The sequence below is a fragment of the Panthera tigris genome, chromosome C2 (assembly GCF_018350195.1).
Source record: "Panthera tigris isolate Pti1 chromosome C2, P.tigris_Pti1_mat1.1, whole genome shotgun sequence".
Classification (NCBI taxonomy): Eukaryota; Metazoa; Chordata; class Mammalia; order Carnivora; family Felidae; genus Panthera; species Panthera tigris.
The window spans coordinates 131,885,849-131,913,795 of record NC_056668.1 but is presented as its reverse complement, the minus strand read 5'-3'; the positions used below and the strand labels follow the sequence as shown (position 1 = coordinate 131,913,795).

The window sequence follows — 27,947 nt, the reverse complement described above, 5'->3', positions numbered from 1 at the left end:
GAATTGTAATTTATTGGCTTATTAAAAACTTAATTTGGCTTAAAGAGTAAATGCCTCAAGATAAAAACCACATCCCCTTACCATTGTTCAATTGAAAAAAAAATTGTTGAACTTAAGTTTGCACTATCTTTGTCAGTAATTTTTTATCATAAATACTTTGTACATTCCTAATGTTTTAAATAGTTACTTACCTGTTTTGTTTTGTTTTTTCTTTAAGATGTGAATTCCTTGTATTAGGGGTCTGTCTCATTCAGTAGAAGATTTAAAACAGTGCTATATGGTGCTGTTAACTTAAATAATAAAAAATAGTGCAGCAATTATCTCAGTTTTTTCATCTTCCTTTGATTATATTGGATATCATGGGCCAGGAATTTTTTTTTTTAACGTTTATTCATTTTCAAGAGACAGAGCACACGAGTGGGGGAGGGGCAGAGAGAGAGGGAGACACAGAACCAGAAGTAGGCTCCAGGCTCAGAGCTGTCAATACAGAGCCCCATGCGGGGCTCGAACTCACGTGACTTGAGCCTAAGTCGGACACTTAACCGACTGAGCCACCCAGGCACCCTAATGAATTTTTTTTTTTTTTTACATTTTTTTTTTTAAGTAGGCTCCATGCTCAACGTGGGACTTGAACTCACCACTGTGAGATGAAGAGTCTTGTGCTGTACTGACTGAGCCAGCTAGGCACCTCATGGGCCAGTTCTCTTTCCGTAGACTGTAAAGTACAGTGAATGTTCAAGAATGGCAAAACCCATAATCCTACTTCTTGCCTAAGTTTACTCCTTCCTCCCCTCCGTAATGCTTACTTAATTCTTGTTTGGTTATTCCAGTGTTAAGACAAGCTTCTAGCAGTCTCTCCAGAAGCCTGGAAAGGGTAGGGTGAGGGGAGTGTACTTAGCAACTGAATGAGATCTCTAGACATTAGTCTGAATCATCTCACCAGTAGGGGGAGAAATCGACAGTAGTCCTCTCCTCACTACCTTCACATGGGAAATCATTCTACTCCCCTAAATATCCATAATAATAAGATTATCTACATTTTATTTTAAACTTCACTCTGAATAACACTATGAAGTAGATTCTGTTAATGTTCTTTATTAGATGTTGAAGTGAGACCGAGATTAAGTAACTTGCTCAAGGTCACGGTTAGGTTTGTTAGTGCAGAAACTGGATGAGAACACAGGCAGTTTGGCTACAAAGCCTACATTCTCAATCACTGTGCTATTATTGTATTTCTCCTAGGTAAAAATCTCTGAAGACTATTATTCTTATTTTATAAGTGCAAAGACATTTAGGCCCAGGGCATTTAAGTAGCTTGCCCAAGGACAGAACTAATAAATAATGGAATCAGAATTTGAATTCCAGGTAGGCTGACCTCCTGAGGCCTTAATTTTAGCTGTCATCCTGTATCATTGGTTTATATCCTGTCAACTTCTGCATTTTAAGTTGCTCAACTTCTACACCTTAATGCCTCTTGTGTTTTTGGATTAAAGTAAGTGTATATATATATATACACACACTCTTAATATATACACATGAATCCCCTGTTGTCTTTATAATTTTACCACTCTATTCCAGAGTCTTGTGACATAATAGAATTAATTTCATTGAAATTGTTTACAAGTGGGAGAAAGTAGAAGGAAACTGTGTGTGTGTGTGTGTGTGTGTGTGTGTGTGTGTGTGTGTGTGTGTGTGTGTGTAAACATAGTCTCTGCCTTCAAAGAGCTTGTTCTCTGGCTGGGAAAGACCTAAGTATGGAAGTTGACCTAGAACAAGAAATAGGATGTACCTGCTTAAGTCTAAGTAGCTGAACTTACACACTGAATACTTTGGAACGAGTTAAAATTGTCTGTATAAAAAGAGATTTTGTTTGGGGTGCAAAAAACCCCTGAAGACAGAATATAGGATATTGTCACCACAGTGATTTAATTTTTACATATTTCATATATCAAGATGATATTTTTGAGTTAGTCATGTGGAGATAGTTAACATCATTTTGTATGCAAAAATATTTGCATGTCTTTAATTTGGCTTAAAACCATTTTGCTTACTTTAAAATACAACTCTGCAAATTGTTAGCATATTTCAGTACCTTGGTACAATTATGTTAGGATTACAGGTTCTTTAATAGATTGATATTTAATGGTTTTTGTTCTTAAATTCTGGCATTTCTTATATTATCCATATCATGCGGATTTTTTTTTTTTCTTTTTGTGTTTTGGTAAGTAAATTAGCTTAAACACATGAGATAACACTAGCCCTGAAATACCCATTTAAAAATAACTTGTTTAGGAGTATTATGACAATAAATAGTATATTCTTTGTTACCTTAACTTTTCATAGCCATTATAGGTTACCTGTTTTTTAAGATTACTTTGACAATCTAGTATAGGTTGCAAAGATCTTGAGAGAGTAGTGGGGTGGGGGTGTGTGCACAAGTGCGTACACTCAGTGGAAGCAGAATAGATTAGAAAGAAAGAGCATGTGTTTGGAATTAGACACAAGTTTAGTAATTTGTATGACTGGATAAAATACTTAATTTTTGAGTCAGTTTTTTCCGTCTATTATATGGAAACATAGCAAGGTTATTGTGAGTTTTAAATGAGAATGTACAACACTTATTAGCACATCGTAAATGTTCAAAAATAGCTATTATGTTCCTTAATTAAAAAAAATGCTAGTTGATAGGAGAAAGAACAAAAATTGAAGGGAAACCATAGTATTTGTAATTTTTCTGTTAGAAAATAACTCGCATGCTTAATAGAGAAAGAAGGGAAAGCTTACAATAGATTGGTTGTTTTTGACACTTCCTTGTAGCTTTGGGGAAATTAATTTTATAGAGGAAGAAACATCTGACTTTTTTATGTTACCTCGTGCCTTTTTGACATAGAGAAAATGAATACTTAGGGCATTAAACAATAGTTTTATGCCGCTATTTAACGGATTTAAGGCTTTATTCCATTTCCAGGTGGGAAGGTGGAATTATTTAATTTCTTCAGTGAAATTCAGATGATCCACAGAAGCTTAGAGCTAGGATTTTTACATTATGAAATTTTTGTTTTTTCCCTTTGAAATATGACATGATTGATTAAATTCAACAACAGAAATTGTAAATTTTAAATTTCTTTGCTTAAACTTTTTTGCATTTTTGAAAATAAATGCATCTGGTATATTAAAAATGATCTTGGTAAAAAAATAAAATCTCCGATTTGTGTTTTTCTGTTATCATAAAATATTTCTCCATCTCTTTTATGGGTCCACTGCAGACATTCTTATTGCAGTTGTCATTTATAGGGTTAAACATTTGCTATATTGTAACATACGAAAGCAGTTAAGCTGTTTGGAATTGTTTACTTGCTAAAACCAGTGTTAGTCAGCAGAGGCAGTACACCAGATTTCCTTGTGGCTTTTAGTGGAAAATGTTAAAAGCGCACTCATTTTTCAGTTATAGAATTTTTCAGTTTGCTCTGGATTAGTCACAGAACTGGCATGAACCTTCTAATTGTGAAGGCTGTCCAAATGCACTATTTTTTTCTCCTGCTAGAGGAAGTTACATCCCCGAGCAGTAGCTCAGATCTCTGGTAAGTGTAACATGTGAGCATTACTAGGCATTTCATCCTGCGGTTCTGCAGTCTTTGCTATTCAGACTGTTGCTCAGTTGGAATGCTTCTGTGGGGCCGATCCTGAGGTTCTGTAGAGATTTTTTAAGGACCTACCTATTTGGAGGTATCAGTGGCCGTTTTGCAAGATCATCTGGGGAACAGGAAAACATCTGAAATCTACTGAAAAGGATAACTGTAGCGGTTTTCACAGTGGAAGGAAACTATATTGGCACAGAGCAGATGATTGAATAAAGTAGTTGGCTCAAAGAAGATGCACAGTCTGCTGTTTTTTCCTGTGAATGAAGACTATTTAATGGAAGCTGTATTCATGTGGAGATCAAAGGAAACACTGGAATGATAAACTACTGGGCTTTTCTCTCTCTTTTTTTAAATGAAAAGCCTGAAGCAGTAATTTGAGCTCAAATGCCTTCTAATTCCTTCGCAGCCTGCCTGTTCCGTTAGGATCCTCTGCTAACACTATTTCTGCCTGGTGCTGTGCCCTTTTGCTGGAGCAGCCACAGACAACTGCCTGATGGAGAAAGAATGAACGCTCTGCCTTGCTTATGCTATCGATGGGAATAAAGCTATCTGTGTTTCTTCTTTATATGGGATATCTGGATTAATCAAGCTGTATTCTAGTACCAAGAGTCCTATTGTCTCTTGGGGTCTGACTCATCGCATGTAAATGTACTGCAGCTTTGCTATTAATGCAGAGTGTTGTTGTTTTTTTTCTTTCCCAAACACAGAAAGAATTGTCAACCTCTGAGCTTCATTTTAAGAATTTATGCTGAGCTCTAGATATTTTTTTTTTCCTCTGGATAGTATCTGCTTTAAACCAGAAGCTGAAGAAATGAAGACAAATTAGAAGTGGAAACAGAATAGTGAGATTTTTTTTTTTTTTCCAATTATAAGCAAGTCAGCTACTGGTAACTATATGACCTTGCAGGCAAGAGTGGGTATAGCTGTAATCCTCTCTGTCACAGTAGTTGTTTCTCATTTCATTCTGTATTGTGTGGTGTTGTCACCCCAAACAATAATCTTTTTATGCAAGTAAATTTCTGTGAGACAGAGAGCAATATGATTATTTTGGTAAGGGAAAAATATTTTTAGATGAGCTTGTACTGGACTCCGTTTTAGTTAGTGACATGTTGATATGAAATTTCTTTTAAGTATTACAGTAACCCAACAGAAAATAACAGAATTTTGTTGTTTTTAGGAAGTTATGTTATGTAGTCATAATTTTAAACTTCAGTTTTTCTGATAGTACTTACTAACTTTAAAAAACCAGCTGCGCTGTTCAGAGAATGATCCTAAGTGTTGTACAGAAGAGGAGGAAAAACTATTTGTGCTCTTCCAACTGTGACTTTTATCACATAGCTTGGAATTTAGTGTTTTAAAAGAGCGAATGAGTCGAGTGTGTATTGTTGTTTTGGAGGAGGTAGAAGATGAATCTCCTGCATTCATTTCTAAATTGCCACAGGAAAATAAATCCCCATATTCACCACCACCTTCTGGAAGTGTATTGGTAAGATATGAGAGTTTATGTTTATTATCTTCTACTGAACTCATGGGGCAAATTTTATCTTTTAAGAATAAACATAAGGTAGCTTCCACTCGTTTTATTAAAAACCCAAATAAAAGCAGTATAGGTATGTAAATATGATGCAGTATTACTTGTGTATAAAATGGACACAGTTTTGGTTTTACTTCTTCAGACGTTTAGCTAACATTCTCAGACTTTCCTTACTATGTATTACTCTCTTACAAAGACTTTTTAAAAAATAATTTGAGAATTGTAGTCCTGGCAACCACGTTTCTGTTTTCATTTTGTGGTTTTAAAAAATGATGTAATGAGAATGAGGAACTGTATGTTTTAGGAAAGGTTTACTACTGCTAGCAACACCGAGGCACAACCTTTTCTGTAATGAATTTTATGTATTTACATGCAGCACTTTTATATGAAAAAGAATCAGACTTCCTTAACCTTATTTTTAATGCTGTTGTCAATTGGTTTGTTTGACTAGTATAATATGATACCTTATCAAAGAGACTGTTGTTGATTAAGAAATTGTTATATTTAGACATGCACGTGTTTGCCTCTTCGTGTTATTCAGGTATATGCTATTTTTTGGTCTTTGAATAATAGTGATTTTCATCAATTGCCAGATTTTCTTTCTTCGGATTTAAATCTGTGTAACAGGTAATGCTAACCCATGCAAGTTATTGAATGCCCCAAACAGAACTTTTCAAAAAGGCCTGCCTTCATGGGCATCAGTGTGGCCTGGCAATGGCTTGTTTGACAACTTATGTCCCCCAAGTAGATGTTGAGATGTCACACTTGTATTTGGAAGAGACTTTGTTTTTACCATATATATGAACAAAAGGCTTCTACTCAGGTTTGATTGTGTTTATTGTACTACCTAATTTTGGCCATACTGAATTGATTTTTTTTTTTTTTTTTAATTAGGCCTTTTTTATTCAAGGAGGAATCCTGTACTTTCATACAGTTTGACTCAATAAAAGTATTGGTTAATGTCAAAAACAAATTGATTATTGTTGCTAAAGAGAAGAAAAATTTTAGGTTTAAAAATTATGTGGAAATATCTTTAGAATTATCCATGCAGTGTGATTAATATTTTTATTACTCTCTTGTGTTTTAGCCATCACTGGTGCAAGCTATATTTAATGGAGATCCTGATGAAGTTCGAGCACTAATATTTAAGAAAGAAGATGTTAACTTTCAGGTAAAACAATTAATTCACTGATACTGGCCTTTAAATCTACTTATAAAAACTCTTTTCTAGAATTATGACTTTGTTAAAAAAGACGTAACAGTTCTGTAACAGTTGTTTTAAATGAGGGCAGAGGGTCTTGAAGTAGTTGCCTCAAAAGAAGGGGACTGGGTGTATATTCAGGGTAAAAACTAACACAAGAGGACTAGGAACCAGTGAGGGTCCTTTGTTTCCACAGCTTTTTACTTGGGAATATTTTACAGAAAAGTTGAAACAATATTCTGAATACCCACATACACTCCACGTAGATCCAGCAGTGAGAACATTTTGCCACATTTGCTTTCCCTCTCATATTTACACATATTTTATATACAGACACATACGGTTTTTTCTTTTGCTGAATCCATTTGAAAGTAAGTTGTGGACATCGTGACATTTGACTGTTAAATACTTGTATGCATTTTAGATGAGGGTTCTTTTTTGTGAACTCTAAAAGACATTTCTATTAAGTTTATAATAGATCGAATTTGTTTTCTGTAAATAAGTATGGTAAGCATTATACACAGACTCATCTGTTTGAGCCTCTCAGTAAAGAAAGACATATTGTTTGAAAAGTCTCCAAACTGAAAGATGTAGTGGATTTAACATTCAGGACTGACATGAGAGACAGTTTTATACAGATTGGGCATATGGATAATTTTCTGTTTCTCTAGTGGCCAGTAGTTTCTTTAATTTACTGAATTGAGGCTAAAGATATATAATTTACTATAGTAAGATCTAATTCATTAATGTGTATATTTTTACGGGAAACAGGTTGACAGTACATTCTTCATACATAATTCAGTCCTCTGAATTATTGTGGTGAGGGGGTCATGATTCATAAAGTTGCCATAGCAACACCAAAACAGATGACCTAAAATGATTGGTAGTTCTGCAAAAGCCTGCAAGGTCATCTCAAGCTCTCATCTTTCTTTCATTCTTTCATACAGTACTACTGTGATAATGTTAAGTAGATATAAAAAGTATTAATCTTTTAAAAGTTGGATTATCCAAATAAATTTAATCTTTAGCTAAAATGGTTCATTCTAACATTAGAGTGATCAAAATGCTATTACTACATTTTTTTTAAACCTTCCTAAATGAATTGCCTTTAAATTTATATTTATTGGAAACATGCACCTAATTCAGGATATATTTATTTATTTTAAATGGAGTGCCTGGTTACTTTACCTAATTGGGGTGTTCTGAAGAGTCTATTTTTTTCTTAGGACAGAAAATAGTTACAGGGGTATAGAGTTAATGAAAAGGAAAAAAATGGCTTTCTGTTCTGTTGAACTCTAGTTTTTTGGGTTTGTTTGCTAGTTTTCTTAATAGTACTAACAAATCTTATCTTGGTGAGAAAGTTTGGACTATAATGCTACTTACCATGATTAATTTCCCTGTCATTATGCAGTCTCATAGCCAACACTGTTTTCTGCTATATTGATCAAATTATTTTAAATTTTTAAAAATTACTCAGAATCATCTTGAGCATAAGTTTATTCTACTGTGATGTCCTTGGAAACTATTGTGTATGTGTCATTAGTGTGTTACCCCCAAACATTTATGATTTTTAGCCTCTACTTATAGATTCCTTTCTTTACTTGCTTTTAACCACCACTTCTTTTTTTTTTTCTTCAATATATGAAATTTATTGTCAAATTGGTTTCCATACAACACCCAGTGCTCATCCCAAAAGGTGCCCTCCTCAATACCCATCACCCACCCTCCCCTCCCTCCCTCCCTCCCCCCATCAACCCTCAGTTTGTTCTCAGTTTTTAAGAGTCTCTTATGCTTTGGCTCTCTCCCACTCTAACCTCTTTTTCTTTTTTTTTCCCCTTCCCCTCCCCCATGGGTTTCTGTTAAGTTTCTCAGGATCCACATGAGAGTGAAAACATATGGTATCTGTCTTCCTCTGTATGGCTTATTTCACTTAGCATCACACTCTCCAGTTCCATCCACGTTGCTACAAAGGGCCATATTTCGTTCTTTCTCATTGCCATGTAGTACTCCATTGTGTATATAAACCACAATTTCTTTATCCATTCATCAGTTGATGGACATTTAGGCTCTTTCCATAATAACCACCATTTCTTAACATCTCCTAGCTGGTGCCCTTACTGTGACTTAGGGCAGAACTAAAAGGTTAGTACTTCAAATCAGTAGGCTTTTCTTGAGGGTGGGTGACTTCAGTAGTCTTCAGTGATTCATGGGTTTTTGACAAGTTATTCTACAGCTGCTTTTACGTCTTTTCTCATGTGACTCTTAGTAGTTGAGAGTATTGTCATAATTTTACAATTTGTTAAATCTGTGATCTGAGTTAAATCTGTGATTGTTGATAGGTAATAAAGTATGTTTAAGCTTTATGTCAGTGTGACAGTGGTGTTTTTTTAAAAATAATTTTATTTAAATAAGTAATTGAGAATAACATCTCTTTGAAACGTACAGTTTTTGAAGTTGTTTTTATCAGTTTTTAGAATGGGTATACAAATTCAGATTTGTTTCTGTACTGTTAAATGAACATTGTATTTTTTTAGATTTAGTTTCTTCAGTCATGTCCTGAAGTTTTGGATACTGTGAATCACCAAATAGCATTTTTCTTAGTAACATACCTAAATTGATTTTTAACAAAACTCTTAATTTAAAATACATGTGTATTATTTGGTTGAGAAGGAAGTCTTCTGTTGTGGAGGCTTAGGTAAGATGATTTCACTAGAAATGCTGGAGTTCTGGTGGCTCAGTTGCTTAAACGTCCAGCTCTTGATTTTGGCTCAGGTCATGATCTAACGGTTCCTGAGTTTGGGTCCTGCATCGGACTCTGCACTAGCAGCGTAGAGCCTGCTTGGGATTCTCTCTCCCTGCTTCTCCCCTGCTCATGCGTGTGCGCTCTCTTCTCTCTCTCTCTCAAATAAATTTTTAAAAATGTTGGAGTTTCATATTTGGAGGCTTTGGGCCACAAGTAATTGAGTGCCTAACTAAATACAGGTTTATTGCTTTTATAATAATTTACTCTAGAGGAAGGCAGTTTGGTTGGTTAAGATCGTACTATCAGAGCTCTGGGTGAGTGGCTCTGTGAGGCTTTCAGCTTTCTTCTCCTAGTAGAGATGACTGATGCATTTTGTGCTTATGACACACAGCCAAAGAAATGGAAAGGGGACTCTCCCTGTAAGTTTCCTTTTTCTTTGTATTTTTAATCAAGCAAAACTATCTTTTTCCAAATCCCCTCCAAACTCCCCCTGAGATTGGATTGGTTACTGGCTTACTCTAAACCAATCCACCAGCAAAGGTAGAATGGGATTAGCGTTTTGCTTAGATTAGTCATTGTTTTTCACCTGGTTCATCCCCTGGGACAAGACTAGAGGCTTATCATCACTGGTTATATTACCATTCCATATGTGGAGAAAATTCGCATTTTCATAGGAAGGCATAAAGGGGAAATAGTTGTTTCGGTAGTAACCTAATAGAAGATTTTTGATTGCCTAGAAGCAGTTGAAGTAGCAAACTTTTGGAAAAATAAGTTACCTGGTTATGGAAGAAACACTGTTAATCAAAAAGGTGATACTGTCAAAAATTTATGAAAGCAGAGTGGTATGTATATATAGTGTAAAGAACAATTGGAATTTAAGTTATTAGACCTAAGTACTCCTGTTTTCTTACCTTATTGCTTGTATATACTACTTGAGCAAATCCGTTTAAGTTCTTTGAGGCTCTCTGTTGTTATAAAATGCGTGGATTACAATAATGGCTTTCAGGGTGTTTGCCTCTCCAAATTTAAGATGCTCTAAGGTGTGCCTGGGTGGCTCAGTAGATTAAGGGGTTAAGCATCCAACTTGGGCTCAGAACTCAGGTCATGATCTTATATTCATGAATTTGAGCCCCACATCAGGCTGTCTGTTAGCACAGAGCCTGCTTTGGAGCCTCTCTCTGCCCCCTCCCCTGCATGCCTCTCAAAATTAAATCAGATAAACATTTAAAAAAAAATTTTTAAGATGGTCTAAAAATTCTGAATGACCTTGAATGACCTCCTGCTTTTGCCCAGAAGGTTTCATTTGTATTTCTAAATATATGTAGCCAAAATAATAATTATTGTTATTTCCTTTCCCGAGGATTTAGTAGAACTTAATGCCCTATTGTAGAGTCCAAATAATTTAGTCTAAAATATCAATAACATATTTCAGAGGAAAGGTCTGACTTTGTCAGAAAATTATTTCTACACAAAGAAATTGTTTTCCTGTATCCAGAGTGATAGAAATTGGTGTTAATTATAGAATTTTATTTCAGAGACAGTGATATGCCTAAATCTTTTTATGTTATGATTCAGTTCATACAACAATCTTGTAATGTTGGTAGGTTAGCATTTACATTCCACTAATAGATAACAAAACTACAATTCAGAAAGGTTAAATATCTCCAGGACCAGTAAGTATAGCAGGAACAGGAATTTGAACCCATGTCAGACTTGATAGTAACTGGGAAAATAAAGTAAATTGGAGAGAGAGAAATAGTTTTTTTCTTTTGTCAAATAGTGCCATAAAGCAGTAATGGTTCAGAAGTGGATTTTCCCCCAAAAAGTTAGGTCGATTCTATGGACTCCTATCTTTTAAACTGTAATTCAAGTGGATTCCTAATTTTCATGATACCAAGTGCTGTTAATGTTAGCATTGCAAATGAGTGACTACATAAGCCTCCCTGATGTCTTAATTTTTGGCTGGATAAAAATGTCATTCAAGATAATACCAAACTAGAGGTAATTATAATTTAGCCAATGCTGTTCTCAGTATTCAAAACAGGAATGCTTAGATTATGAGTGACCCTTTTTAAACACAAAAGAGTTGATTTAAGAGCTAGTCAATAAGTAGATCTTCCCTATATCTACCATATAACTTAGTATTTTTGAAAATGCTATCTTGTATATTTTATTAGCTTCTGAATTTAGCTTTGTCATTCAAAGTATTTTGGGATTGATTTGCCAAAATAGCCTTCCAAATTATTAACATCGTTAAGCTTTCAAAAGTACTTTCTGGGATCATTGAAATGATGTTGATTTTACTTTGTCAGATGAAGTGCTCAGCAAATCTATATATACACATCATACAAACAGATCATTAGTTTTCATTATTATTATAATAATATTGTTGGCAGTTAACACAAAGTAGTAAACCCTAAGTTTACACAGGTTGCCTGAATTCTACCCACCCCCATCCTTCACTGTGTTCTCTAGTCTTTTCTGGAAATTAACAAGAAATGCTCTAATCTTTAACCAGTCTTTCTTGTGGCCACATGTCACTTCTGCTGGCTGTCAGTATACCACACTGTTGGTGTTCTAAGTTCTTAAAACCTCTTCACTCAGTTACTTGAGGTCATGTGCACTCTCTGCCCTAAAATTGTACATGTGCACATGGTCTTTTTTAGCTACTTACAGTAATTAGTAATGGAACCTGTGACCAATCCTTCAACCCCTTCTCAAGTGTACCCACCCAACTTCTATCTGGCTTCCATGGAACATTGAGTAGTAAGGGGGGGAGTGAAGAAGAGCAAGGAACCAACTCAGTTAACACCCAGGAGAGAATTCCTCTATAGTTTCTAGGTGCCTAGAGATGACACCTCTCCTCTATTCTTGCCAGTGCTTCTAGCATCTAGCCTCAGATTTTTAAATTTTCTTCACCAATGGTCAGTTTTCCCCCAAGATCTTAAATGAGTTTACATCCTGTCATTGTGACTATAAATGGCTTTGGAAGATTCTGAAACAAAGAAGGTATTATCTAATGAAACTAGCTGTTTTTGCAGCTAGAGACTGATGGTGACTTATTTTTATATTCCATTCATGTATTGTTTTTTATTTAGCATATACACATTCTGCATCTTTCATTTTTCATCTCCAATATATTTGGGGAATATATATTGGGAATGTAGTATATTAGTCCATATTAGTAATGAGAACTTCTCATTTTTCTTTATAGCCACATCATTTTCCATTGTTTATAATGTAATTTATTTAACTAGTCCCCTTTTAGAGAGCATTTGGATTATTTTGAATCTTGCTAATTGGAAATAAATTGAGATCTTTTCACCAAGAAAACAAAAATTCTGCTTCAGTGGACATGCAAAAATTTTGGAATGTTTATATTTATTATAAATTATTAAATTATCATCTTTCCAAATAGACTCAATGTCCTCTTAGTTCTTTGAAGCAATTTTACTGGACATGTATAAATAAATAGATGTTGGGTAAACAGTGATATGTTTTTTTTAAAGTTTATTTATTTTGAGAGAGGGAGAGAGAGTGTGTGCACACATGCTCAGAAAGGAGCAGAAAGAGAGGGAGAGAGAGAATCCCAAGCAGGCTCCGCACTGTCAGTACAGAGCCCAGCGCGGGGCTCGAACTCAGGAACTGTGAAATCATGACCTGAGCTGAAACCAAGAGTCGGACACTTAACTGATTGAGCTACCCAGGTACCCCAGCTGTGATATTTTTAATAGAGATCAGGTACTTTTACTTGCATAGTCTGAAATAATGCTGATGAGTTTTTATACTCATAACTGTATATAAGTAATATGTTAGGTAGTATAACAAAAATGGCATAAATTCTGTCCTAAATTTTAGACAGAGCTAAAGTTACTAATTGGTCTGTTAGTCTCAGCTAGTACCTCAGCCTTTTTTTTTTTTTTTTTTTTTAGGTTTTAGTGAGGTATAATTGATATACAATGAATTACATATATTTCAATTATACTGTTTCATAAATTTTGACATATGCATATACCTGTGAAACCTTCACCATAATCAAGGTAGCTAATGCTTCCATCACTTCCAAAAGATTCCATTTGCCCCTCCATAACCTCTGATTTGCTTTGTATCCCTACAGATTAATTTGTATTTTCTAGAGCTTTATATAAATGAGATTATACAATATGTCTTCCTTTTGTCTGGCATTTTTTCACTCAGCATAATTATTTTGAATCTCACATGTTGTGGCATGGTATTAACAGTTCTTTTCTGTTGCTGAGTAGTATTCCATTGTAACTATAAACACAATTTGTTTATCCACTTAACTATCGATGGACATTTGAGTTGTTTCCCGTTTTCATCTATTACGAATAAAGCTATGATGAACCTTTCTGTACAAGTCTTTGTATGAATATAGGCTTTCCTTTGTCTTGGGTAAATGTTTAGTGGTGGAAAGGTCAGACCATATGGTAGGTATCTATATGTTTAACTTTTTAAGAAATTGCTGGCTGTTTCCAAATTGGTTGTATCATTATACATTCCCACCATCAAGACATGAGAATGCCAGTTTTTCCACATTCTCACCAATATTTGGTAAGGTCAGTCTTTTCTACTCTTAAAAATTCTAATAGATGTGTATCCATCCCACAGTGTATCTCATTGTAGTTTTAATTTACATTTCTGTGATGACTAATGATATTGAACATCTTTTCATGTGCCTCTTGGCAATCTGTATATCTATCCTCTTTGGTGAAGTGTCTTTCAAATGTTTTTGCTAGTTTCTTTGTTTTTTTTTTCCCCCCTTAATTGGATTGTTTTCTTGCTCTCGAGTTTTGAGAGTTCTTTGTATGTTCTGGATACAAGTACTCAATCTGTGGTTGTGTTTTCATTCTCTTAAGAATGTATTTGAAGAGCAGAAGTTTTAAATTTTGTTGATGTCCAGTTTATCAGTTTATTCTGTTATGGATTGTGGTTTTGGTGTTGTATCTAAAAAGATCTCTATCTCCGCATCATGTAGATTTTCTTTGTATCTCCCAGAAGTTTTGTATTTTACATTTAGATCTACAGACTATTTTGAGGTAATATTTGCATATTATGCAAGGTATATGCCAAAGTTCACTTTTTTAATATGTAGATATATTCAGTTAGATATATTCAGATAGATACTTGTGGAAAAACAAGACTATTTCACTGAATTGTCTTTGTGTCTTTATTAAGTCAGTTGTTAATGCCAGTGCCATACTGTTGTGATATGGTAGCATTTTATAATAAGTCTTGAAATCATCAACTTTTTTCTTTTTCAAAATTGTGTGAGTACTTAGTGTTTTTTTTTTTTTAATTTTTTTTTTCAACGTTTTTTATTTATTTTTGGGACAGAGAGAGACAGAGCATGAACGGGGGAGGGGCAGAGAGAGAGGGAGACACAGAATCGGAAACAGGCTCCAGGCTCCGAGCCATCAGCCCAGAGCCTGACGCGGGGCTCGAACTCACAGACCGCGAGATCGTGACCTGGCTGAAGTCGGACGCTCAACCGACTGCGCCACCCAGGCGCCCCAGTACTTAGTGTTTTTATATATATTTTAGAATCAGCTTGTCCGTCTCTGGGGAGAAAATTGGACTATGTTGATCTGTAGGTGAAGTTGGCAAAAATTAACATCTTAACAATATTGAGTCTTCTCACCCAGCTCTCCATTTATTTAGGTCATTTTTAATTTCTCTCAGCAGATTTTGTAATTTCACTGTGGATGGCCTTTTTACATACTTTGTTAAATTTATATTTTACAAATTTTGTTCTTACTATAAATGGTATTTAATTCAAAATATGTTAAATATCCAGTACTGCTGAGGTAAGTTTCTTTTTGAGTACTCTCTCCAGTGCTCCAGGAAACACAAGTTTTTTACCCTGGCTGGCGGGAACAGATTACTTCCCTGTATGCAATCCAGGCACTATTCCTTCAAAATCCATGTATCCTCACTGGTGATGCTATCACCTCCAACTTGGCAAAATTTATTTTTTTGCTGTGTGTGTGTGTGTGTGTGTGTGTGTGTGTGTGTGTATGAGAGAGAGACAGAGAGAGAATCTTGCATATTACAATGATTATGGCCTTCCAAAGGATTAAACTGTAGAAATTAGATAGATACACAGTAGTAGTAAAATTTCATGAGGGCAGTTAGGAAAAATAAAGTATCAAAAACCTCCTGGATTAGGATGATAAGGAGAAAATGGTTGAGAAGCACTACTTTAATTGCTTTAGATGCTTCTTTTCACCAGACTTGGGTAGTATTTTTATACACTTGTGCTGCTCAGTACTTAGTTGAGTATACAAGTGCATAATCTGAAGATCTCTGGCATTTTCTAGCTGTACCATCCTCTCTCTGTTACTCTGTCCTGAGAATTCTAGTCCCTATTCTCCCCAGACTGTGGCATTACCTTACTTTGCCTTATTCTAATAGGACCTGGTATTGATATGTAAATTTGGGAGCACCTGGCTGGCTCACTTGGTAGAGCATGTGACTCTTGATCTTATGGTTGTGAGTTAAAGCCCCACGTTGGGCATGGAGCCTACCTAAAAAAAATAATAAAATAAAGATATGTAATTTTGGTGTTTTATTTTTTTACTGGGAAGAGCAAGTAAATCTTAGCATAGGAGTATCTGTTTACTGCTAAATCTATAGAAGAGGGTAAATTCAGTGTTTAAAATAGGATTCTTCCTATTGTCTTTTTAATATTACTACTGATAGAGCAATGTGTGGGTTACAACATGAATTAATACTTACATTCTAAACTTCCTAAATAGAATATGCTTGAGGGCAAGAACCATGCCTTCCATTTTGTAGGATAGGTAGCACTGGAAAGGGATCTTAGAAATTAAGTGGTTATATCATCTCTGTTAAAGATGAGACAAAACTAAAGTCTTGGAGTTTATTTGATTTGGTCACTTATATTTAGCAGAGATAGCATAAGAGCCTAGTTTTCTTAATGTCCAGTTTGTTTTCTGTCCATGTTGTCTCCATTGGTTTGTCACCCCTCAATTCTGCCTAGTGGTTTCACATTACAGTAAGTTTCTTAGCTTTTGTCCTATAGCTATTAAGTATGTAAACTCTTAGTAAATACCTGCTAGCTTAATTTGGTATAACTTGGTATGTTGGTCCATTCCCTTGAAAAATTATGTGCCAGTTACTATGCTGGGTACTGGGGAGACAAGTCCAGTCATACATACTTTTTCCCCCTATTCTTCCCTGCTCTTTCCTGACTCAGGATATCGCTTGTGCCCGCGTTGTCTCCAATTCAGTCTTTGCTTCATCTTCAGTTTCTCTTTGTTCTTTAGGTTACCCCTGATAGTAGGCAGAATTCCTAAGATGGCCCACAAGAATCTTACTCCCCCTCCATGTACATATCCTGTATAATTTTCTGTACTGTAAATATGATAGGATAGCACTCTTGTGATTATTTTATAACATTTGGCACAGTTGACTAGGAAGGTGAGATTAGCTGAGTAGACCTGACCTAATTACATGAACCCTTTAAATGTGGACCTAGGGGCGCCTGGGTGGCTCAGTTGGTTAAGCAGCCGACTTTGGCCCACGTCATGATCTCACAGTTCATGGGTTCAAGTCCTGCATCGGGTTCTGTGCTGACAGCTCAGAGCCTGGAGCCTGCTTTGGATTCTAGGTCTCCCTTTCTCTCTCTGCCTCTCCCTTCTGCTGCTCACACTCTGTCTCTTTCAAAAATAAATATTAAAAAAAAAATTAAATGTGTATCTAGAGTCAGAAACAAAGACAGTAAGGGATTTGATGTGAGGCAGGTTCTGCGTTGCTGACTTTGAACATGGAGGGGAGCATGTGGACAAAGGCACTCTTCTGTAATAACTTTATCATTTGCAGTATTCTCTTGATGATCTGTCAGAGCATTGACTTTAAAGAGACAATGAGATGGGATATTCTACCGAGTTCTTTGTCAAGGGGACTAAATCCCATCTTGCCCCCAATGCTTAGGAATAGAAGTTGGTTCTAGGGAAGGCATTTAATAAAGTTCTTAGTGTTAGTTTCCCTGACCAACTAGAAAGCAGCTTTCATATTATTGTATTAACGTCCAAATCATCATCATTAAATAAAAGTAAAGTTTGCACAATTGCTGAACACACAGCACAGAAGCAGCACAGGAAATGATGGAAACTTCATAGGTGAAGAGGAGATGCTGGAAGCTGCCAGTCATTGTTAAAAGCTGCCTCATAAGCCCAGTGTATAGTTTTTGATAACATGGGGTTCACTCTTCATGTTGCCAGAGCAGTGCCACATATGAACAAATCTAAATAGCTGATATATTGGTAATTGTGCATAAACCAAGGTACCTGTAATAATCAAAAAGAAGCCCAGAAGAGAGAATTAAAGAAGAACAAGAAACGGTGCATGATGGTACGGGCTGCAGTTTTAAGGATGAAAGATCCCAAACAGATTATTCGGGACATGGAGAAATTGGATGAAATGGAGCTTAACCCAGTGCAGCAAACAGTTAAATGAGAAGGTGCTGAAGATAAGTGTAAAAAGCTGCGTGAAACCTTTTAACATATTCTACAACTCTGTGGAAGAGAATCTGGATATTTACAAAGAATTGAGAAAGCTAGAAGTAGAGTATGAACAGAAGAGGGCTCAACCTAGCCAATATTTTGATGCTGTCAAGAATGCTCAGCATGTGGAAGTGGAGAGCATTCCCTTGCCAGATATGCCACATGCTCCTTCCAACATTCTGATCCAGGACATTCCACTTCCTGGTGCCCAGCCACGCTCCATCCTTAAAACGTCCTCGCCTATGACCTTCAACGCAGGTAGTTTCTATATTTCCTCTTCTTGGACATGGTGTTCTACATTTGCCCCCTGGCAGAAAACCTCCTGGTCCTCCCCCTGGTCCACCACCTCCTCAAGTCTTGCAAATATATGGCTGTAAAGTAGGCTTTGCTCTAGATCTTTCCCCCTCATAGGTGGGATGAAAACATTTTATATAGTCCTGAACTTGCTCACCGGGGTCATGATGATGATGTTTCCAGCACCAGTGAAGATGATGGTATTCTGAGGACATGGATCAAGATAAGCATGATGACAGTACTGATGACAGTGACACTGATGGGTCAGATGGAGAAAGTGAAGGGTCTGAATTTGTGCACTGTGATGATAATGAAAGAGACAACAATGAAGAAAAAAAGTCAGGTCTGAGTGTAAGATTTGCACATATGCCTGGAAAATCAAGGAAGAAAAAGAACATGAAGGAGCTGACTCCTCTTCAAGCCATGATGCTTTAAATGGCAGGTCAGGAAGTCCCAGAGGAGGGACGAGCAGTAGAAGAAATTTCAGAGGATGATGATGAAGGTGATTCTGATGATTCTGAAGCGGAAAAGCAGTCACAAAAACAGCATAAAGAGGAATCTCTCTTTCTGATGGCACATTTCCCGCCTCTTCATAGCAGCAAGCTCCCACGCAGTCTGTTCCTCCTTCTCAGGTACAAGCATCTCCCATGCCAGAACCACCTCCTCTTGGACCACCACCTGCTCCACCTTTACAGTCACCTGGACCACCTACTTGGCCTTCCTCCTGGACCACTTCCAGGAGCTCCTCCATTCCTGAGACCATCTGGAATGCCAGGGCTCCAAGGGCCTTTACCTCGACTTTTACCTCCAGGCCCACCCCCAGGCTGGCCCCCTGGCCCTCCCTCAGGTCCACTTCCAGGTCTGCCTCCTGGCCCTCCTCTTCGGGGACCCCCACCAAGGCTACCTCCCCCTGAACCTCCAAGTATTCCTCCACCCCGTCCTGGCATGATGTGCTCACCTTTGGTGCCTCTACTTGGACCTGCCCCACCTGGGCTTTTCCCACCAGCTCCCTTGCTGAACCCGGGGGTTTTAAGTGCTCCACCCAACTTGATTCAGCAACCCAAGGCGGATGATACAAGCGCAGTCACCATTGAGAAGAAGGCCACAGCATCCATCAGTGCCAAGCCACGGATCACCAATCCCTAGGCGGAGATTACTTGATTTGTGCCTACTGCAATGAGGGTACATCAAGAGAATAAAGGGACCGCTGCTGCTCCCCAGAGAAAGTCAGAGGATGATTCTGCTGTGCCTCTTGCCAAAGCAGCCCCCAAATCTGGTCCATCTGTTCCCATTTCGGGGCAAACTAAGGATGATGTTTATGAAGCTTTCATGAAAGAAATGGAAGGACTACTGTGACAGCTTTTTTATTTTTAATTTTTTAAAATGTTTATTTTTGAGAGACAGAGCACAAGTGGGGGAGGGGCAGAGAGTGAGGGAGACACAGAATCCCAAACAGGCTCCAGGCTCTGAGCTGTCAGCACAGAGCCCAACGTGGGGCTCAAACCCACAGACCGTGAGATCATGACCTGAGCTGAAGTCGGATGCTCAACCCACTGAGCCACCCAGGCGCCCCTGCCGTGACAGCTTTTAATGCCAGAACGGGTTTCTATTCACATGTGTGGTTCATGGGGAAAGAGGCTCGTATTAAACTTAGTGAAAGAGCTGCCAGGGTATTTTTAAATTTCATTTCAAGAAATATCCTAAAATTTAGCCTTGTTCAGAATTTATTGCATATAAGAGAGAGTTATTTCATTCAGAATAGATTGGTTATTGAAGCCAGGCTGCTAACATCTATTCCCTTCTTACCACCATTTTCATCCCGTTTGTTTCCCTTCTCCAATTCTTTGGAAACATGGTCAGGGGATCTTTGTTACTTGTTTTGATTCTCTTCTTGTGTGCTGTTGGCACTGGAGTAGAGATTTCTGAAAAAAGTTTATTTTACCCCATCTTGCCTTTTGTGTTTGACCTATTTTAATATTTTCTTGTAAATATTTTGTAATATTTTAGTAAAATGGGTTGCAATGTCATTTCCTATTACAAATCAAAATATGTGGGAAGAAATTGTACAGTTCTTTGATTAAAATTGTTTCCCACTGACCTAAACTTTGAGTGTTTCATGGAATAAATAAATAAATGTTTGACAAGAAAACAGCAACAGCAACAAAGTACCTGTAATAGCCAGAGTCAGATTTGGGAAAGGAAACAACTTCTTCCATCCCACCCAAATCATGTAGTCACAAAGAAAACATATTTTAATTACATAATCTTAAATTACCTAGGATGAAAGTGAGTGATTTAATTAATAATAGATCAATTACTAAATGAATAAACATTTTCCATAAAATTACAGTGACACATCTTGAGATATGTTTTTCTGTATCTTATTATAATTACTTGTGTAAAACAGGTAAACAACATAAATATTTTAAACTAATAATGTACCATTGTTTTCTTTGGTAGTTTTTATACAGAACTAATGATTTGAATATTACTTACCACAGTGATTTAAATCATGTTCTCTTGTGCAAGCTCAATAAATTAATAATAAAGTTATTTTAGAATACATTTATCTCTGCATATGAGAAAAATATGATTTATAAAATGCTTTATGTCAAGTTTTTATCATTAGTTTGGAAGATAAATGTGTACAGTGAGGGTTTTGGGTTTTGTTTACATAGAAGCTAGATTACATTAATTTTTTTGTTTGGGTTTTTTAAGATTGCCTTACACAAATTTCTGTCAACATAATTTCCGTTTTTATTCTTAATTCCTTTGTAGACCCAAATTGGTGGTTGGGGGAAGGGCATGGGTGCAAGGGGTGAGTAGTTTTCTTTTTCAATTTTCAGGTGACTTTTTTTTCGTTTTCATTTTGAACATTAGTTCAAGAGAACAAAACTTGCCCAACCAACAAAGGAAGCTACTGTTGTTGTTCTTAAGCTGAAATACCATATTAGGTCCTGTGTCTTCTGCCAGGTTTTTATATGCTTTTCCTTTTAGTTCAGTTGTATTTTAATTGATATTTTAGACAAGTGATTGAACATCATGTTCAATGTTTTTTCTCCTTTTAATCTTTTAAAAATTTAAAAATTTTAAAAAAGATTCTTTGAATCTTTTAAAAACCTTTAAAAATCTTTTAAAAATCTTTTAATACTCAAAAATATGTAAAACAAATGTAGACTATAATGAATTATTTAAATGTAACCTCTACCCAGATCAAAAAAGACAATGTTGCTATTGCTACAAAAGCTGTCTTGGTGCCCGCTTTATGATCAGAAGTATTTATTCCCATCCTGCAATATAGGCATTACTATGACTTGTATAATAGTCTCTCTCTGTTTTCTTTTATAATTTTGCCATTTAATCTTTCCTCTCCAAACAATACAATTTAATTTTGCATATTTTTAAGTTAAATGAATCTTGCAACATATATTCTTTCGGATCTGGGTTCTTCTGCACGGCATTATCTTATTTCAAAACTTTACCCGTGTTATATGAACCTAAGATTATTCATAATATTCCGCTGAATGCATGCACCACAGTTTATCCATATTCTGCTATTGATAGATAGTTGTTTCCAGCTTTTTGCCTATTATGAATAATGCAGCTATTCAGAAACGTGCCTCTGTTGCACATGAGCATGCATTTCTCTAGGATATATGCCCACTCAGAATTTCTGATATATAGGCTCTGCATACGTTCATTCAGCTTAAATGAGAATGCTGTATTAAGCAATTTATACTCCCATGAAAATTGTATGAGATTTCTTTTTGCTCCACATTTTTGGACTACATCCTTTTTGTTTTGTAGCCATTCTATTTGTTATGTAGTAGTTAGTGTGTCTCATTATTTGTACAAAGTTTGAGTTTTTTTTGATGACAATGTCAAATACCTTTTTATATGTTTATTAGACATTCACATAGCCTCTTTTATCAAATGCCTATTAAATCTCTTGCCCATTTTTCTTTTGAGTTCTCTTTCTTTGCTTATTAATTTACATTTCTTTATGTATGCAGAATATGAACCTTTTGTGAACTGTGTATGTTGCAGATGTCTTCTCCCAGTCCAGCTTGACTTTTCACTCTTGTGTCATTGAACATGAGGTCTTAATTTAATGCAGTAAAATTTTTCAATATTTTCCTTTATGGTTAATGCTTTTGAGCTTTTTGTAAAAATGTTTATTTTTATTTTTGAGAGAGAGCAAGACAGAGCTTGAATGGGGGAGAGGCAGAGAGAGAGGGAGGTAGAATCTAAAGCAAGCTCCAGGCTCTGAGCTGTCAGCACAGAACCTGATGTGGGGCTTGAACTCAAGAACTGAACCACAAGATCATGACCTTAGCCGAAGTTGTACGCTTAACCAGCTGAGCCACCCAGGCGCCCCTTCATAGAAATTCTTGAAATCACACTGTGTAAGACCCCCATCCCCCAACTATGTTCTTTTCACTCAAAATTGCTCTGGCTGTTCTAGTATCTTTGCCTTTCCATGTAAATTTTAGATCATTAATATCTAAAAGGAATCCTGCTGAGATTTTGAGTAAGATTACATTGAATCCATAGATCAAATTGACATCTTAGCAATAATGAGTCTTCTAATTCATGAACATGTTATCTCTATGTAGGTTTTCTGTAAGTCTTTAATGAGTATCTTACAGTGAATGTATACGAATCCTGCAAGTTTTTATTAGATTTATACCCAAGCATTTTTCTGGCTTTTCTTTCTTTCCTTCTTTCTTTCCTTCTTTTGTATTGTAAATGTAAAGTCTTTAACATTTTTAATTTCCAGTTAATTGCTAGTATGTGGAAATACATTTGCTTGTTGTATATTGACCTTGCATTCAGCAACTTTTATAAACTCATTTTTGGATTTTTTACAATAAATTTTCTTGGGATTTTCTCCATGAACAATATGTCATTTATAAATAGAGACAGTTTTATGTTTTCTTTCCCAATCTATATGCCTTTTGCTTCTTTTTATTCTTACTGACTTAAGACTACCAGTATGAGAATGAATAGGAATGACGAGAGTAGACATCCTTGCCTTGTTTCTGATCTTAGAAGGAAAACATTTACTCTTTCACCATTAAATAACTGGTATATTTCTCACGCCAGTTAGAGTCGCCAAAATGAACAAATCAGGAGACTATAGATGCTGGAGAGGATGTGGAGAAACGGGAACCCTCTTGCACTGTTGGTGGGAATGCAAATTGGTGCAGCCACTCTGGAAAACAGTGTGGAGGTTCCTCAGAAAATTAAAAATAGACCTACCCTATGACCCAGCAATAGCACTGCTAGGAATTTACCCAAGGGATACAAGAGTACTGATGCATAGGGGCACTTGTACCCCAATGTTTATAGCAGCACTTTCAACAATAGCCAAATTATGGAAAGAGCCTAAATGTCCATCAACTGATGAATGGATAAAGAAATTGTGGTTTATATACACAATGGAGTACTACATGGCAATGAGAAAGAACGAAATACGGCCCTTTGTAGCAATGTGGATGGAACTGGAGAGTGTGATGCTAAGTGAAATAAGCCATACAGAGAAAGACAGATACCATATGTTTTCACTCTTATGTGGATCCTGAGAAGCCTAACAGAAACCCATGGGGGAGGGGAAGGAAAAAAAAAAAAAAAAGAGGTTAGAGTGGGAGAGAGCCAAAGCATAAGAGACTCTTAAAAACTGAGAACAAACTGAGGGTTGATGGGAGGTGGGAGGGAGGGGAGGGTGGGTGATGGGTATTGAAGAGGGCACCTTTTGGGATGAGCACTGGGTGTTGTATGGAAACCAATTTGACAATAAATTTCATGATAAAAAAAAAGGTTAAAAAAAAAAAATAACTGGTATATTTCAAGTTCAAGATTCCCCCCCCCCTTTGATAGTAGCTGTAGAATCTGAAACTTACATGATTTTAAAGTTCTACTCTAAATTAAGGTTTAAGGTTATGAAATGTATAATTTACAAGTGTTGCATATTCAGATTACCTTTATTAAGTTGGAATATATGCTTAATTTAACAGTTAAATATCATGGTTATAGACAGTGTATGTGCATATATTTGTGACAGTCTAGATTTATTTTTCTTCAAGTTGTTACTGTATAAAATGTTACCACTGCTGTAGATTAATACTTAAAGTTGAGTGAGGGCATGTTTGGGTAGCCTCATTCAGGTATTTGTTTATTAATGGAGTGAAATGTCCTGTCACTCCAAGGCACTAATTTAGTTTTTTAAAAAGTTTGATCAAAAAAAAAAAAAAAGTTTGATCAAGAAGTGTGAGTAGTGAAGCTATTTGTTAGATGTATCTTACTTGTTTACTAGCCATAAACTGAAAGTGTTAGTAATTGGTTTAAATATATAAATCTTTCAGTTGCATGTATAGTCTTGTAGACAAGAATGTGGTATTTTTATGCTAAAATGATTTGTCTTATGGTAGGTTCACCTGTGTTCTGATTCTTTTCTAAGAAATGAAAATCTCTCACTCTTTTTCCCAGACTTTGTAAGTATCACCTACTTGTAACTAACCCAAATAGAGAGCTGTAGAAAAGAATATTAAGATTGCCATATTGTGAAAAAATTTTCTAGAGTGGGACCATACTTCTACAGTTACGTAAGGGTGAGGAATCCCTTGATACTGGTATGATTTTTAAAAATACATTATTTTCCAGAATCTAACGTATGTTCAGATATTTAGAGATAAACACATGCACATGAAAAATGACTGATTGCTTACATCACTGTTGCTGTTAACTTATTTAAACTCCAAGGAAGTGAAGAGGTCCAGAATGTAAACAGCAAGAAGGACCTTGATCTGTAAATCAGGCAAACTAGACTCTAGTCTGTCTTTCAGTAGTTTAGCCTCTCTGAGCCCTGTTCTTCTCATTTGTAAAATGAGGTGATTGAACTTGCTCTCTAAGGCTATTTCTATCCCTAATATATTACTTTGACAACTCATTAAACTATTATATTTGCTTTCTAAATTATATCACTTAAGTCTGGGTTATTTCACAACAATTTGGGGGGAACGGGAGGGTATTTCAGCAGATTTAGTTAAGAATCAGGTTAATGGTTCCTTTTTTCTTCTGTTACCCTTTTCAGTGAGTGGTAACAATATTGATTTGAATATTTTCTCTAGGTGTCTTTCTTGTTCTACTTTTCTTACACACATAAAAGGCTATATAAAAATCACAAAGTGGCAGAAACTTTGACTATTTTGTTAGTGCCCATTTGTTTCCCATTTTCCTCTAATGAGCAGAGCTCTGATTTTGTTTGGGCATTTGATCCCCCATGTCACTGGAAAATGATCCCCTTCCTACCTCCAGGGTGTCATAATCAAGTGGTTGATGTAGGCATAGCAGGTGACACAAGACTGGACAATGAGAAGTGAGAGAAAGTTACATGGATGCCTTTGGGGCAGTTTCCTCACTGATTAAAAATAGACATAAAGGACACTTCCGGTTTCTAGTTCCATATGTAAGAAACTTGGAAGTTGCCACTCTGTTCTAACAAGTACAAAGCTGAACAGACTGAAAATTTAACAGCTCTTCTTGGGTCCATAACAGCCCTTCTTGTGACCCAGGGCAAACCACTGCCCCTAAGATCAGATAGACACAAACGAACATAGAAAGCTGAGGCTTGAAGAGCAGACTCGTGAGTAGCAACTGCTCAGGAATCAGTGCTGGGAAGGAAAAACTGAACTTTAATTGACAGATTGCTGAGGGTTCAGTGTGGATAATTCTGAGAGTTGAAAACACCAGGGGATCCAGTCACAGGCCACCACAGTATTGTAAGGTTTACCTCCAGGAGCCAAATGAGGTTCTCACAGTAAATATCAGAGAAAACCCCTCACGCTTCTAGCAGGGGCCCGCGGTGGGGGGGTGGGGAGCATTTTGAAATATGACAGAGCACTCCATCCTTTTTTATTTTTTAATGTTTTATTTATTTTTGAAAGAGTGCAAACCAGGGAGGGGCAAAGAGAGAGGGACAGAGTATCTGAAGTGGGCTCTGCGCTGATAGCAGCAAGCCTGATGTGGGGCTTGAACTCATAAACTGTGAGATCATGACCTGAGCTGAAGTTGGATGCTCAACTGACTGAGCCATGCAGGTGCCCCCAGAGCACTCTGTTCTTAACAAGGCCTGCCCTCTGGGGGAGACTAGTTAACCAGAGGCTGACTGACTCTGGAGGAAAGGAAATACCCAACTCCAGCCCCCTCTAGCCATTCTGTCCCACCTGGAGGCAGGGGAGGGTGGCTGGGAAACACTTGTGAAGTTCACAGACCAGAGGTATAAGCTCACTAAATAAAAAACCTAATCATAGGACACTTCCCCTCCCCTCACACCTCACAACACATTAATTATGAAAGGCCTATTTACAGTGGTTCCTTTTACCCAGTACATCATGTCTGGTTATCAAGAAAAAATTAGAAGATATATAAAAGGCAAAAAGCACAGTTTGAAGAGAGATGGAAATCCTAAGAAAGAACCAAAAGGAAATGCTAGAGATCAAAAACAGTAAAAGATTAAAAAAAAAAAAAAAAAAGTTTTTGTTGAACTTCTTAAATAGACTGGACATAGCTGAAGAAAAATCTCTGAGCTAGAAGACCTAACAATAGAATCCTCATAAACTGAGAAAGCAAAGAAAATAAAGACTTAAAATAACAGAGTATCTATGAGACAACTACAAAAGGTGTAACCAACTTGTAATAGGAATCCCAAAAGGCAAAGGAAGAAAAAGGAGCAGAATAAACATTTGAAACAATCATGACTGAGAATTTTCCCAAACTAAAGACCCTAAGCTACATATCCAGGAAGTTCAGAGAACACTAAGCAATATAAATATAAGTAACACAGCTACAACAACAAACAACAGCTAGGTGTATCATTTTGCAAATTGTAGAAAACGATAGAGAAAAAATACCGTACCTATAAAAGAGCAAAGATAAGAATTATATTCAACTTCTCAGAAACCATACAAGCAAGAAGAGAGTGGAGTGAAATATTTAAAAAGGTAAAGGAGAATGGTGCCTGGGTGGCTCAGTCAGTTAAGCATCTGACTCTTGATTTTCGCTCAGGTCATGATCTCATGGTTTGTGGGTTTGAGCCCTGTGTCGGGCTCTGCACTGACAGCGTGGGGCCTGCTTGGGATTCTATGTCTTGCTCTCTCTCTGCCCCTCCCCCTGCGCTCACTAGCTCTCTCTCATAAATGAATGAGTGAATGAATGAATACATAAGTGAAATAAAAAGGTAAAGGAGAATAAAGATTTTCTTAAGCAAATAAAAATTAAAGAAGTTTGTTACTGGTAGACCTGCCTTGTAAGAAATGTTAAATGAAGTTCTTACATGGAAGGAAAATAACACAGATCAAAAACTCAGATTTACATAAGGAAGAGAATTGAGTATGTCAAAGTAAAATGAAAATAGTTTTCTTATTTTTAATCTAATGTATAAGCTTGTTTAAAGTAACGTATTATGTGTGCTTATATATGTGTATATATATATCCTACGTATATACAACGTGTGTGTGTGTATACGCACATATATATTTTTTTCATTGTTTATACTTCTATGTAAGTGAAATGGATGACAGCAATGATACAAGGGACAGGAAGGAGAATTAGGATTAATTTGTTATTAATAAGACATTGCCTATTAAGTGGTATCGTGATATTTGAAAATAGATTTGGATTAGTTGTGAATTTCTACTGTAAACTCTAGGGCAGCCATTAAAAAATTATTTTTCAAGTATAACCAATATTCTGAGAAAAGAAAATGGAGTCATACTACAGGCTCAGTTAAAACCACAAAATGCAGAAAAAGAGTGAAGGATAAAAACAGGAACAAAAAATGAGGGAAACAAACAAAAATGTAGCAAATATAGTAGATAATAATCCATCTGTATCACTAATGCTCTGAGTATACCAGTTAAAAGACAGAGATTGTCATTAGTGGATCATAAAACAAGACCCAATTATATGTTGTTTTTGAGAAACCTAC

The 27,947-nt window shown here is 36.3% G+C and overlaps 1 protein-coding gene and 1 pseudogene across 9 annotated transcripts in view; both read left to right on the top strand.

The window, feature by feature from the left end:
* Nucleotides 1-27,947, top strand: part of ANKRD28 (ankyrin repeat domain 28) — a 196,541-nt gene that overhangs the window by 71,376 nt on the left and 97,218 nt on the right. For 4 of the 9 annotated variants that reach the window (XM_042956703.1, XM_042956697.1, XM_042956698.1 and 1 more), the window contains one exon: nucleotides 6,263-6,346. In XM_042956703.1, coding sequence (XP_042812637.1) covers nucleotides 6,333-6,346 — 14 coding nt within the window. In that variant the 5' untranslated portion in view covers nucleotides 6,263-6,332. Of the gene's footprint in view, nucleotides 1-3,550; nucleotides 5,128-6,262; nucleotides 6,347-24,434; nucleotides 24,454-27,947 lie in introns of those variants that run through there. The other 5 variants (XM_042956699.1, XM_007087358.3, XM_042956704.1 and 2 more) reach the window with 5 other exon arrangements.
* Nucleotides 17,430-19,315, top strand: LOC102949322 (annotated as a pseudogene).